The following is a 14,719-nucleotide window of genomic DNA, read 5'->3' as shown; positions in this document are numbered from 1 at the left end:
TTTAGTCATCCTGTATCATTTTTGTCCATAGTTTCTTCGGTCTTCTAACGGGTCTCTTTTACTATCTTGTAAAAAAAAGGAAAGAAAATTATATAGTTATTTAAAATTATTATATAATATAACAAGAATGCAATATTTAATATGATGTTCACTTTTTTCGACAGGGTGTTGAGATCGTTGGTGTGTGGGACGGCGTATCCAATCAGCACCAGAAGTGGCTGGCACGCGGTAATTTGAATATTAGAATACGCGACGAAGATGGCGTATTTCCAGAACTCAATGGCCAAATAACACCTCGACCCTCATGTGACAGTAAGTAGGCCTAGTTCTTTCTTTCAATCAACACATGAATCAACATCATGTGGTCAAACATTTGATGTTGGTATATTATTCTTTGCAGCTCTGCAATGTGTTCTTTCTGGTGGCGAAGCGATTGATCGACCAAAGGTAACTGGGGCTAGCGGTTCAGCTGTGTTGCACATAGACAACGAAGGCAACATCAACTACCGAGTAAGTTATCCTTATATACGGGGCGCAATTTGGAATATACGGGGCGCAATTTATAATGATTATTGTTAATTGCATAATATAAAAATAACGCTTAAAAGAGAACGACGTTTCGACTCCATCATGGGGTCATTATCAAGTCCAATGAATAACATATACTGTAAAACAACAACTAAGTAGCACAAGCCAAGGGTCAAAGTTTAGATAACAAAAGACCTATTGTCTAACATCCTGTCAAATGAAAAGCTTAGCTTTTACAGAGTCACTTTGTTTATTCAGACTAGGTTTTAATTGTCTGTGCACAAATACAGTCAGTTATGAACTTATTGTACATTAAGCCTTGTCTACACTATCAAACTTTATGTGACAAAAAAATGTGATGTGCCCATATGTGGACATGATGATGTCATATCACTGCCATATTTGGGCACACTTTTTTTGTCAAACTAGTTTGATAGTGTTGGCAGAGTTTTAGGATGATAGGTAATGATTTTAAATTATAACAGTATAATGTGATACATAATAGGTTTATAGCGACTCAATAATAGAAGAAAAATCGGTATTACTAAAGCCTGACATTTCTTCATATTTTGAATTCTATTCATTATGTTCCCTACAACAGGTTCAAGTTACTGGATTACAAACGGACGTCATAGGGCTAACTTTGGAAGGAAAGGTTCGACGAAATGGTCGAAAAGTTATCGCTGATCTGTTTGGAGGTTATGAAAATGGCATTGTAAGTTCAAGATAATATTTTCATTGACTAACAATAACCTGTAAGCGCAGCCATAATGACGTAATGATGTTCATCTCCGTATGATCTAGTTTGTTTCATTGTTTCTTTCTCACTGTTAATGTGTTAAATCTATGTCATATCTACCAAAAGATAGAAATCTCATATCTCTTCGCGAGATACGAACATTCTTTATTTTGATTTTACGCATCACAACAATTAGTGTGGAGCCGAATACGCATGTGCTCCTAGTGGATTCGACGTACCAACTAATGATATTCATGTTCATCTCATTTGCATATTCTAGGCTATAGGAACATATAGCAAGCCAAACGCCAAAGAGATCCAACTTCTTCTCAAGAACAGTCTATTCATTAATGTTGCAACGGAAGCGTACGAGAAGTCCGAACTACGTGGCCGCATTACCGCTCTACCTTACCATGGACATATTACACGTCACGCTGGTAAATATTACACGTCTAAAGGGTCTTTCACACCTGTTCCGGCACGGTTCCGGTCCGGCGCCGACAAATCAAATCGAACGTCAATGTTTCGTTTTTACGCGGTTACGCACATATCGATTGGCGCTTAGCCGCGTGGAGCGTCGTGAAAACGAAACATTGGCATTCGATTCGCCGGACCGGAACAGGGGCGGATTGCTATAAAACAGTCTTAACTAATGGTCTTAACTCCCCGATTAAAGCCGGCTTTATCTGATAGACGGTCTTACTAAAGCCACCCCTGTTAGACCATTGCTATAAAACAGTCTTAGATAAGACCGCGTAAAGTAACAAATTGAGGGCGTACTTTGCGCGTAGAATACCAAATAAGGTAATGTTCGTCACGCTTGTTCAATTCACAATCATAACAGTACGTACATTTCTACGCAAGAAAATCTATTCTAGGGCTATATAAGAATAAAATCACCGTTATTATTTGATTTAACACTTAAAACTCGTTCTATTGGTTGTCTTTGACGATAAATAATACGTAAAAGCAACAAAAAGAGAGGTTTAAGACTGTTTTAAGACTCCTTCGAGTAGGCTTTAATTTTAAAGACCGTTTACAGGTTAGACCGCGGTATAGCAATGGTCTATAATGTAAGACTACTTGCTACGTCACGAATTATAGCCGGCTAAGCGCTAAGACCGGCTATAGACCGCTTATAGCAATCCGCCCCAGGTATGAAAGACCAGTTATTCAATTAATTCACACCTCCATTTAAAGACCACCACTTTTGGTAATATTCACCATAAACTTCAACCCCTGTTTAAAAAAAAGAATACTGTATCTTTTATCACTTGTTTTATTTGTAAATGAATCCTGTTGTATGGAAACGTCCATTCATCTTGCGTTACAAAGGGTATGCCTAGAAGTTTGACGCGTCTAAAGCTCTGTCTACACTATCAAACTTTATGTAAAAATGTACTACCATATTTGGGTACATCACATTTTTTTTTATCAAACTAGTTTGATAGTGTGGACAGAGCATTATGGATTCTTGACGCTATTTATTGGGTTTAAACATTATATAAAACAACAAGTATATGTATAATATTTTTAATACAACTTTTTTTAGGTCTACCGATCCCGCTATCGGGACGAAATCTCGACCCACCGCAAGTGACGGGAGCGGCGGGACAGGCGTGGCTTTCAATCGATAGGGAATGTAATCTTCACTATGAAGTCACCACTGTAGGTCTGAACACTGGTAATGACGGTAACCATGCTTACGTAAAGCTATTGATCTATGACGAAAATGACGAACCCGTATATAAAATACTGAGCGCTTTCCAAGATGGCATGGTAAGTAACGCAACGTAGCTTAACGTAACGTAACTTTGAAGTGAAGGAAAAATGATACCACTTCATATGTTCCAAAACGAAGCGATTAAAATGTACCTCTTTTTCTATCAAGCTAAATCATATTTTGAAATAAAAAATCGTTTATATGATTAATATTTTTCCAAGGACAAAAAATCAATAGTATTAATATCAAATGTCCAGATAATGTTATAAAACAATCGAAACATTTAAATAAATTAGAAGAAATTGAACATCTGTGGCATTACATCTGTCGGGACTCCCCCCCCCCCCCCCTTGCTCACTTACTCATAGAATGTGTTTGTATGAGTCACAGCTTCTGACGCAAGGAACTTTTGATTATTATAATAACTATATACGATACTCTACTAAATTCTTTTTCCAGTTATTGCCCTATGTATAACGTGTTGGTGAAAATTGAAACCTAGTTTACACTAGAAATGTTGCCAAAGTTTCAAACTAAAGTGTGCTAGTGTAGACTTCTACTTGTTTTCTGCAGCAAATTTTGGAAAATTCGGAGTTTGCTCGATCGAGTTTGCTCGATCGAGTTTGCTCGATCGAGTTTGCGAACAAAGGTTTGCTAGTGTTTTCTTCAGTTTGCTGAAGTTTGTCAACTGGTCTACTCTACGCGAACTTTGGAAAACTTTTCTTGAGAAACTCGAACGGTTGAGTTTGCTAACTAAAGTTTACCAGTTCATACAGCCATGCGATTCATTTTTCCAAAAACAAACAAATAAAATTGATATCAATATGTGGCAGATTGATGTGCCTAATAGATCCTGTTAATAATAGTCATTATTTGTTTTACATTAATTGTTTTAGGCTGCCGGGACAGCTAACGATATCAGTGAAGACTTTCTGCTGGATATGAACGAAGGAACTGCTTATTTATTGATAACAACTAAGCAGCATCGCAATGGAGAAATTCGAGGACAGGTACATTGCACTATATATGGAGTGGAGCTGTGGCTTGGTGGTTATGATGCTTGGCTACCAATCTAAGGGTCCTGGGTTCAAGTCCTGTCATATGTCAGGGTTTTTTTCTCATGACAATTTACAACTCCACTCCCAAAGACTTAATAATAAGTCTTTGTTTATGTAGAGCATCTTGTGTATATGTTTGTCTTGTGAAATTTTAAATAGTTTATCCATCCTGTAATTGGCGGGTTACTCGCTGTTGGATGAGTATGAAATAAAAAAATATTTGCATAATATTTGCATAATATTTGCATAATCATTATAAGCTAAGCTTGTGTTCATACACATAGAAAAGTAACTTGCAGGATTAATAAACTATATCATGCTTATGTTTGGCTAAAGCTTGGTTCCCACTTGGACGCAACGCAAGGACGTAAGCGCAACGCAAGCATGTTGACCAATGACTATCGAGAGTTCGAATAATCCATCGATTGTGATTTACGTTACGTTTCGTCTCTAGTGGGAACCCAATATTACTCTGTATTTGCGACCTAGGGAGTAGAGTTAAAACAGTAGTGAGCACGTATCCCTTTTGATCGACTGTACGGCAAGCACGTTAACAACCAACTCACAGCTCCACTAACGCCAACTTTCTTTTCTAGATTCTGCTGCCAAATACTTGTAATGGAAATCCAAGCAATAGAATTGATCTATCACATGGTGTTATTGGCGTTAGTCCTGAGACAGACCCGGACTCGTGTCTATTCGAGGAAAAATGGCGGGCAGATAATTCACTCTGGTCGCCTGATTATGATCGCACATGCACGACATGCACATGTCGGGTTAGTAAATATTTATTTCTAATATTTGTTTAATTTTTAATATTCGGTTTTCCAATTTTTCTCTAGTGTTCTTTGTGTCAAAAATTCGATTTGTTAAATATAATATTTGTATTTACAAAATATTTAGAAGCGCACAGTAATCTGCGACCGTGTCGTCTGCCCAATACCGACCTGTCAATCACCAGAAACATGGCCTGGCGAGTGCTGCCCTGTGTGTCCGCCAGAAAAAGGTTGGTTTTTTTAATTTATTTTTCATTCATTCAACTTGATCGAAAGCTACCACATAAACTTCTACACTGCCGTGTTCGGATACCTTTCTAAAGTTTGGTTCCCATTATTGACGCAACCCAAGGACGTAACGCAACGTAAGTGATTTGACCAATCACAAACGATGGATTATTTGAACAATGGCTTATCATTGGTCAACTCGCTTGCGTTGTGTCTCTGTGGGAACCACGCTTTGCGTCAGATTCAGTAACTCTACAGTGAAATTTAGCTTGTTTAATTTCGTACCTTTTATCATTTGTTACGCTGCTTATACTTGCCTAAATTCCGAATTTCTACGGTTCCACATTCAGGATAAACATAAAGAAGACATAATTGAATGTTAATGTGCGTTACGCTCGTAATCAAATGGTTACTGTCATTAATTAATCTAAATGCATCATCACATTAATACAGGTTTTGCAGCAGACACTTGCTGTACTACTACCTTTTCTTCTATATCTCTAATACCAGTAATAAAGTTATTCTGCGGTTTTGTTAAATTTACAGTATTACTTACCTCTTTTAAGGAGTTAAGGGTCTTTCACACCTGTGATCCGGGACGGTTGGTTGGCAAACCAATCGAACGTCAATGTTTCGTTTTCACGCGGCTACGCGCATATCGATTGGTGTAAGTAGCCGTCGTAAAAACGAAACATTAATTGATTTTTCGGCGCCGGACTGGAACCATGCCTGAATCGGGTGTGAAAGACCCTTTAGTCGGGGTGAAGGTTGCTGGGACAGGGAGGGATACCCAGCTCGCTGTAGGCCTACTATCATCCAGTATTAATGCTGGGACAGGGAGAGAAACCCAGCTCGCTGTAGGCCTACTATCATCCATTATTAATGCTGGGACAGCCTGACAGGGAGAGATACCCAGCTCGCTGTAGGCAGCCTACTATCATTCATTATTAATGCTGGGACGACAGGGAGAGATACCCCAGCTCGCCGTAAGCCTACTATCATCCATTATTAATGCATGTATTCTTCTCTTATAATCTGTCATTTCTTTGCAGATAGCTCAACTCAGTCACCCGGTAAATTAGCTGATAACAACGCTGACAATTGTAAGCATGTTTTCTGATTCATTCTTAATAATATTCTACTCAACTATCTATTAGCATGTGCTTTTTTAAAGTTCTTTTTTATTTTCATTGTTGAAATTCTGTTTAATTGTGAAAAGCACTGTAAACGCCATTTTTGCTAACCAGAAGATCGTCAGTCTCCAACAAACCCGGATTTTGCCAATGCACGAACGATTTACTAACAACAATAAGGAGTTACCCGTTGACCTCAATTACGTCACCAATATTAATCTAATTGTTAAAATAATGTTTTATTTTTAATTTAGCTTGCTATTTCGAAGGCGACCAAAAGTTTCACTCAGTTGGTAGCACTTGGCATCCATATTTACCGCCATTTGGATACGTTGTCTGTGCATTCTGCACGTGTGAGGTAAGATAGACACATAATAATTTATGGTTCCCCACTTAAATACAACATAATGTCGTACGCGCAACGAAACGTCATACGCGCAACGAAACCTCATACGCGCAACGAAACGTCGTACGCGCAACGCAACGCCGTACGCGCAACGCAACGCCGTACGCGCAACGCACCTTTATTTGATTGGCCAATATAATACAGTTACCCTCTCCTCTATATACATGAATGTTAGCATTATTGATTATTGTTTATTTTCTAGCCGGATTTATCTGTAAACTGTACTCGTATGAAGTGTCCTCCTCTTGAATGTGAGCGGCCGATTAGACTGGATCCAGACGACTGTTGTCAAGTCTGTCCATCTACAACAACACCAGAACCACACCTCACTACGTCAGCCCTTATACTCGCCGATGAGGTTGTACGAGGTATGTACATTGTCTTTTGCACAATTCTATTTTTATTTTGTTCTGAAATCTGAAAAGACGAACATGAACTTTTGTAAAAAATATCGATCCTTCAGTTTGAGATCTGTTTTTTTTTGTGGTGAACTTTGCAAACTGAAGGGTTTTTTCGTTAATGTGTTTACGGTACGTATACGTATGAAACGCCATATGTGATATATTTCTTTTGTTAAAACTCAGTCTAGTCCTACTCTGATCTTTTTTTTTTATTGAATATCTAATTGTTTGCAAAAAACATAATTTATCATTCACACAACAACTAACTATTAAAATTTTTCCTAATTCAGGATGTTATTTCGGTGATAAGCTGTACAGACACGGCGAGGAATGGAACCCGAATATTTACTCATTAGGCGTTATGCCATGTGTCACATGTCGCTGTAAGGTAAGAACTGTCGTTTTAGTTTCGGTTCCATTTTATTACTTGTCACTCAGGTGACGTACACGTTAGAAAACACCAACAGGTCACCAAATACATCAGTATTTGGATTTTTTGCAAGTCGATGTAGGCCTAATTTGTTCTTTGTAGGTTTATTGTTTTATTAATGCCAAAATGTATTTCCATTTTAAATGGATAGAATGTCTTGAATCAAATTTGTTCACAAGATAATACGATTAAAATATTTTGATTTTGTAGAATGGCCAACCACAATGTCGGAAAGTTGAATGCGCGCCATTGATTGGCTGTCAAAAGAAAAAGAAGAAAGCAAGTAATGAATGCTGTGACGTATGCCTGGACCCAGTCATTTCTACGACGCCCTCTAGTCGGACATCGTCAAATAAAAAAACACGCTCAAAAAATCGACGATCCAGTAGATAAATATTATATATAAATGGTTGAACTGCAACCTAAAGAGGAAATACGTATTCCGACCAAGTGCGTGCGATTAAACTATATAGCGACTTATTGCGTTGCCTAGAAACAACTTATACGCGTATCTAGTTGCCGGGGTGACACATGATCGGCGCTTATGAGCGCGAAAAGCTTTAAGTGCTTATAGTCTGACTCTCCAAAATAACGCCATCATCGTTCATTGGTTATAAAAATAAATTAATAACATTAGTTGTGACTGTGATCGTACAATCTATATGAAAATTGCTTTCCCAAAAAAAAATGCTTTGCTCTGAGCGCATGTTTAAAAATAAGATATCCACCGCAAAGGGTGGATGTGCAGTAACTGGAATAGTAAAAACTCCCTATTGTTCATAGTAGTGTTTCACCCGTATAGCAATCTAGGTTATCAATATTATATCTATTTGCTTGATAAATGTTATTTGGTCTTTCATGTCATACAAACAAATACATATATCATTGTTTCAATTTTTTTTTTACAAATATATACAAAATAACAGTAATTATGATGACGTAAGAGAACCATTAGTCCTATAGGGAATTTTCGATTGCATTCTACGCGCGACACGCTGAGATTATAGGAGTAGGCGCATATTATGTATATTAGTTACATATTGTCGATATCCATACTTACCTGGTTTATCAGAATAATTATGCAGGAATGAAGAAAAATGCTACTTTACAAAATGTTCTGGAATTTAAATACTAGTAGAAATCAACCAATCAGGACAGAAAGATTATGTAACGTCACAGATGTGGGATATAGGCAGACAGAGAATAGGAAGGCATCGACAACTGCGATTGAAAATCAGAAATAAACCTAAATAAACTGAGCTATTAATATCAACATTGATATCAAATCATAGACTGCCGATATGTAAGTTTATTATGATAATTTGGGAAGTTTATTACTGTAAAATATCGGAAGCCACTGTAGGATTACTCATAACTTTTAAGCCTAAATCAAGTATTCCAATTAGGGGGGGGCTAACTTAGGATATCAAGGAACGAGAAGCGCTCTACATGCCTTGTATTTGTTGCCTGCCTCTACTAGGTGGCGCGTAGTGTGCAATCGAAATGTTCCCTATTTTAACGAGACGGATTGTGTATACAACTTGATTTTATATTACTTGATATATGTTGCTATTCCGTCCTTATTTAAAGTATTGTAAATATTGCCAACGTTCAGTAGTGTGGACAAGGGTACGAAGGGGTACGCAAAAGTGTTACTTTTTAAATATAGAATACTCTTGAATTGTTATATTATTATTATAAATATGTATCTCATTTTAAAAATTACTTGTGTAGATTATTATATATATAGATGGGATGTTGTAGTCATTTGTTTCCAAGGGAAGAATTTTTATATAAAGTGCAATCCATTCGTCTATTTTTCACGTGACCAGGTGAGAACACACGGATCACGTGACCAATAGTATATTTTTTAACTTCTACTTCTTGAACAAATTTTATAATTCGTTCCTTGATACATTTGTTTGTTTAAGTTATTGTTCTAAATCCATTTAACCAAAAATAGTTTTGTACTGTAGTTTGGAATTGAAAATTAATTAAGAAGTAAAATACACAAAATAGACATTATGAATACTACTGGAACATTAGGCCTATCAGATTTTAACGTATGTTGCATACCAAGTGAAAGTATCTTATCAAAAGTATTGTATTAGCAAATAATTATTTTAACATTCTTATGATAAATTCGTATTCCCGACACGTATGTTAAGCCTGTTTTCCTGTCGACGCTATCGTCGTTAATCGTTAAAAGTTCAATGACGATCGTTTGAAAACGATAGCGTCGAATAACGTCGACAGGAAAACAGGCCTTACAGAACTGTTGACTTTGTTTTTCTGGTGTAATATAGCTATTTTAATATATTTGTATATTGCTTGAATACAAACAAAATTATGCATCTTGTGTTTGTTGGCTTTTAACCGATCTTGATTATTAACCATTCCCAAATAAAATATAAATTATATAATATATATTCCTATAGTTAAGTAATTCCATCGTAGGGTACATAATTATAATTCAAGATTTACCACCATCCGCGCGCCGACATGTGCATTGAATATATTTGTTGTCCACCAATATCGACTTGCATTGAAACCTGTATGTTGTTGTTAAGCGTTAATATAGCGAGCGTTTGAGTTTGTTAGCTTTAAAATATGTTATCAAGCCAAATAAATCACATAATTATGCTAATGAGATACTGACGTCACAGATTGTCTGTGTGAGACGGTGGAAGCGGCAAAAGTAAAGGAGGGAAAAGGTTGTATTTTGTTAATGCTATTACTATTTGCTGCTAATTGTAAGACATTTTGTAAAAGAAAAAAAAATGTTTTTGTCGTAATAAAACAATAAAAACAACCAATAAAACCTAAAACATTGTTTTTCTTTGTATTTGAGAGTTCAGCAACAAGCAGCTAGTTAAGGAACTAAGTTACGGACTGTAGCAAAGTGGTGAAAGCAGAGTTCAGCAACAAGCAGCTAGTTAAGGAACTAAGTTGTACAGAGACTGTAGCAAAGTGGTGAAAGCAGAGTTCAGCAACAAGCAGCGAGTTAAGGAACTAAGTTGTACGGACTGTAGCAAAGTGGTGAAAGCAGAGTTCAGCAACAAGCAGCGAGTTAAGGAACTAAGTTGTACGGACAGTAGCTAAGTGGTGAAAGCAGAGTTCAGCAACAAGCAGCGAGTTAAGGAACTAAGTTGTACGGACTGTAGAAACGTGATGAAAGCAGAGGTCAGCAACAAGCAGCTAGTTAAGGAACTAAGTGGTACGGACTGTAGCAATGTGGCGATAGCAGAGGTCAGCAACAAGTAGCTAGTTAAGGAACTAAGTTGTACGGACTGTAGCAAAGTGGTGGAAGGAGAGTTCAGCAACTAGCAGCTAGTTAAGGAACTAAGTGATACGGACTGTAGCAAAGAGGTGAAAGCAGAGCTCAACAACAAGCAGCTAGTTTAACCACTAAGTTGTACGGATTGTAGCAAAGTGGTGAAAGCAGAGTTCAGCAACTAGAAGCTAGTTAAGGAACTAAGTTGTACGGACTGTAGCAATGTGGCGAAAGCAGAGGTCAGCAACAAGCAGCTAGTTAAGGAACTAAGTTGTACGGACTGTAGCAATGTGGCGAAAGGAGAGGTCAGCAACAAGCAGCTAGTTAAGGAACTAAGTGGTACGGACTGTAGCAATGTGGCGAAAGCAGAGGTCAGCAACAAGCAGCTAGTTAAGGAACTAAGTGGAACGGACTGTAGCAATGTGGCGAAAGCAGAGGTCAGCAACAAACAGCTAGTTAAGGAACTAAGTTGTACGGACTGTAGCAAAGTGGTGAAAGCAGAGTTCAGCAACTAGCAGCTAGTTAAAGAACCAAGTGGTACGGACTGTAGCAATGTGGCAAAAGCAGAGGTCAGCAACAAGCAGCTAGTTAAGGAACTAAGTTGTACGGACTGTAGCAAAGTGGTAAAAGGGGAGTTCAGCAACAAGCAGCTAGGTAAGGAACTAACTTGTACGGACTCATAGCAAAGTGGTGAAAGCATAGTTCAGCAACAAGCAGCTAGTTAAGCAACTAAGTTGTACGGACTATAGCAAAGTGGTGAAAGCAGAGTTCAGCAACAAGCAGCTAGTTAGGGAACTAAACTAATCATAGTTTAACAAACATAAGTTAGAGCGCTAAGTTGTAGGGACTTTACCAAAGGGGTACCAAAACAAATGGTTAAAGTTAGTAACAAAACATTGAGTTAATTACCTTTTTACATTTTCCGCCTTGCAATTAACAACAAAAAGTGAGCGCAATGAATAGGGTCTTTATGAAGTATGGATCCCTAATAAAAACAGGACAGCTGTACCAATACAGCCGTGTTGTTTCTCGCCAATATAAATTCCTTTTTTTATAATTTTATCCAAGCAGCTGATTTCAATATTACCGGGAAATTATCGCATTAAATAACAATACGTTCTGATCGTATTAAGCACCTTCTCATATCGACCACGAACATCAAGTACGACCATTTATAACACACATCATTATGTAACTTATATTGCAGATATATCTGTACTCTTCTTGTTGTGTTTACGCCTACACTATAGTCGATACTTTTTTTATTCCATTCTATTATATTAAGGACACATGGACCACGAGTGTTCTTGCGAAGCAGGTTTTGCCAGCAAGGTTCACTCCAACCGGTATATATTAAAAACTAAAATTATACAAAAATCACTTCTTTTCAAAACTAAATTTTGTCAATTGGATATACCAAATAATTTGATTTGACTTTTTTGTATAATAGCAGATTAGTTACTTATGATATCAATAATTTGCAGAAAATTGCAGGAACCTAATAGATGGAACATGACAATTGGATCCCACTTAGCAAGCGGGCCGCGCAAGTAGTAAACAAGGACACACATGGCTGCAGTCGCGTGCTCAAGTTAGTGTTTACCGACCATAGTGAGCTGTAGAGTAAATCTAATTGCGTCTGTGCAGGTAATTTTAGTTAGAGTCTCATTATAACATTTTGATGATGTATTTGAGTCCCTTTCCTTATCTCGACAATTGAGACTGCAAACGCAATCAGTTCGTGCTGAAACTATTTTCCCCATTTTTATACCAGATTAGTATTTATTAATTGTGGTTTCAATTTTTGCTTTTACAACAAATGTGTTTAGTCCAATATAATATAATAATATCCTTGTAAACTGTAAATGCTTACCTTGTATTACTGATACTGTACCTACAATAGAGGCATAATCATTCTTATTATTTTATTTTTTTGAAGCATGTTTCCTAAGATTACGTAAGTCTTTTCAATACTGATCTAGATATTTATACCACGTGATTTCATAAACCACTTGTATTGGTTAAACATGAAATGAATGGCGAGCTGAGTGGTTTGAGTGGCTTCAGTTGATACAAAGAGTGAATGTGTTCTTGTAACGTAATCATGATGTGATTCGTCTCAACAACGGAGGCCTACCAGTTATCCAGTATTAAGAATCGGACAGGCTAGTTTGGTTGGTAAGTATACTCAACTTGACCGCTAATTATACTTTATTAGACTGTCACATTAACGGTAGGCCTAGGCTTAATCATCAATGAAAGGATACGGGTTTCTCAATTTTCGATTTTAAACTTCGATTAGCGAAAGATATTTTTTGGCTCCTTTTCACCTATTGTACTGTATATTATATTGTATACTGTATAGTATTATGTATGTGAATAAATTGAATGAATGAAAGTTGAATGATTAAATTAGGTCTAATGGATTATGCGAACTCATTTGAAATTGAGTTGAAAATAGTAGGCCTAACATTAAGGAGATTTTCCTATATAATATCATACAATTTGCTAATTAAAAATATAATTAAAGCCAATATTATTTAATCTAGTATTCAAATACGTACATAGATAACTTGATTCAATATTGCAAATCTGAGTAAATTGTTAATTTAAACTAATATTGATTTATTACCATAAAATATTATATATATATTTTTCAGAGCAAACAAAAAAGAAATGCGAATTTAGATCATTCGCTAACCAACTGTGTTTATACTACGGATTCCATAATTGATTTTCATATTGTGCGATGATTTGCTTTAACCTAATCTCATCTCTGGTTCTCAAATCCAATTATAAAGAACTGTAGAAATTAATAACCCATTGCATTATGTGTACTTAAGATATTAAGGTCATTCAGTTTGTTTGTTAATGGTCCAGATAGCCTGACACGATGTCCATGTCAACAGTTGTTGAAAAGGCTCATCAGAGATTTCGCTTTTTACGAGAAACTAGAGAGGAACGGGCGAAAGAGAATCAACGACAAAGCTCAACAGATTTCCCGCCAGTTTTCAACAAACGCCTGTTCATAGCTAAATCAAATGGTATAATTATTACGCGTGAGGCGCGTAAAATTTTGGCGCGAAATCGTGAATGTATGGAATTGAATGCTTGCAGACGATTAAATGATCATGAATTACGTCATATGAGTTATTTGGTTGAGGTACTAAGCCTGATACATCACAATCTGCAATATGTGAAAGAATGTCTTAGTTATGTTGTCACTTATGAAACGCATCAAGCGCGTCAGTATATTGATAAACTGGATCGGGAAGACTGTTTATCATGTTTTTACATCGTCACCGGACGAGTGGAAGTGACTTACGATCGTATCAGTCTTGACGCATCCGTGCATGTTCACGAACGAAATCTAATTTATACGCACGGACCCGGCGAGTATTTAGGTCTGGTATCGCACGAAGGAGAGCATCGAGATCTTGAACCACCTTCCACTATGTATACATTGGAAATTTGTGAATTTATTCGAGTTGATCGACAGAGATTCCATGATACAATGGAGGGATTACATTCAAAATACACACAAGATAAGAGGTCATTTATTAACCGACATCAACTCCTTAAGAAGCTACCAACTGTTGACAAAGAGCGACTGATTCCAGGTCTTGTTAAACAGGTAAAGGATCACATAATTGTTTCTAAATGAAGTAAGGCTCTGTCTACACTGTTAGTTTGACAAAAGTGTGATGTGCCCAAACATGGTAGTGAGATGACATAACCATGTTCATATATGTGCACATCACATTTTGTTGTCAGGTAAAGTTTGATAGTGTAGAGACAGAGCTTAATTCTGGTAAAATATTATATATTATATCATTATCATACCATGAATTTCATTTCTATAAATTCATATATTGTAAGTTACTGTATAAATTTTAATCAAAACACATTTTTTTATCTTTGATTTCCATATAAGGCACAGTAAGCAAAGTAGTAGAAAACTGCAGTTACAAACCTAGATAGCTTTAAATCGATTATTTGTTAATGTTCTAGTAGTTTTTTTTG

The 14,719-nt window shown here is 36.7% G+C and overlaps 1 protein-coding gene across 2 annotated transcripts in view; it reads left to right on the top strand.

The window, feature by feature from the left end:
- LOC140044449 (chordin-like) overlaps nt 1–10,250 on the top strand; it is a 50,288-nt gene extending 40,038 nt beyond the window's left edge. The window contains exons 9-22 of one of the 2 annotated variants that reach the window (XR_011844458.1): nt 165–312; nt 401–510; nt 1,130–1,243; nt 1,548–1,704; nt 2,820–3,046; nt 3,887–4,000; nt 4,645–4,824; nt 4,952–5,054; nt 6,105–6,155; nt 6,440–6,543; nt 6,794–6,959; nt 7,283–7,380; nt 7,633–9,580; nt 9,679–10,250. Coding sequence is in view for 1 of the 2 variants with exons in the window: in XM_072088962.1 (XP_071945063.1) it covers nt 165–312; nt 401–510; nt 1,130–1,243; nt 1,548–1,704; nt 2,820–3,046; nt 3,887–4,000; nt 4,645–4,824; nt 4,952–5,054; nt 6,105–6,155; nt 6,440–6,543; nt 6,794–6,959; nt 7,283–7,380; nt 7,633–7,815 (1,755 nt within the window). In the remaining variant the exon portion in view is untranslated. Of the gene's footprint in view, nt 1–164; nt 313–400; nt 511–1,129; nt 1,244–1,547; nt 1,705–2,819; nt 3,047–3,886; nt 4,001–4,644; nt 4,825–4,951; nt 5,055–6,104; nt 6,156–6,439; nt 6,544–6,793; nt 6,960–7,282; nt 7,381–7,632 lie in introns of both variants that reach the window. The other variant, XM_072088962.1, reaches the window with a different exon arrangement.
- Nucleotides 10,251–14,719: the final 4,469 nt, after the last annotated feature.

This window comes from Antedon mediterranea, chromosome 3, assembly GCF_964355755.1.
Source record: "Antedon mediterranea chromosome 3, ecAntMedi1.1, whole genome shotgun sequence".
NCBI lineage: Eukaryota > Metazoa > Echinodermata > Crinoidea > Comatulida > Antedonidae > Antedon > Antedon mediterranea.
This window is presented reverse-complemented; position numbering and strand designations above follow the sequence as displayed.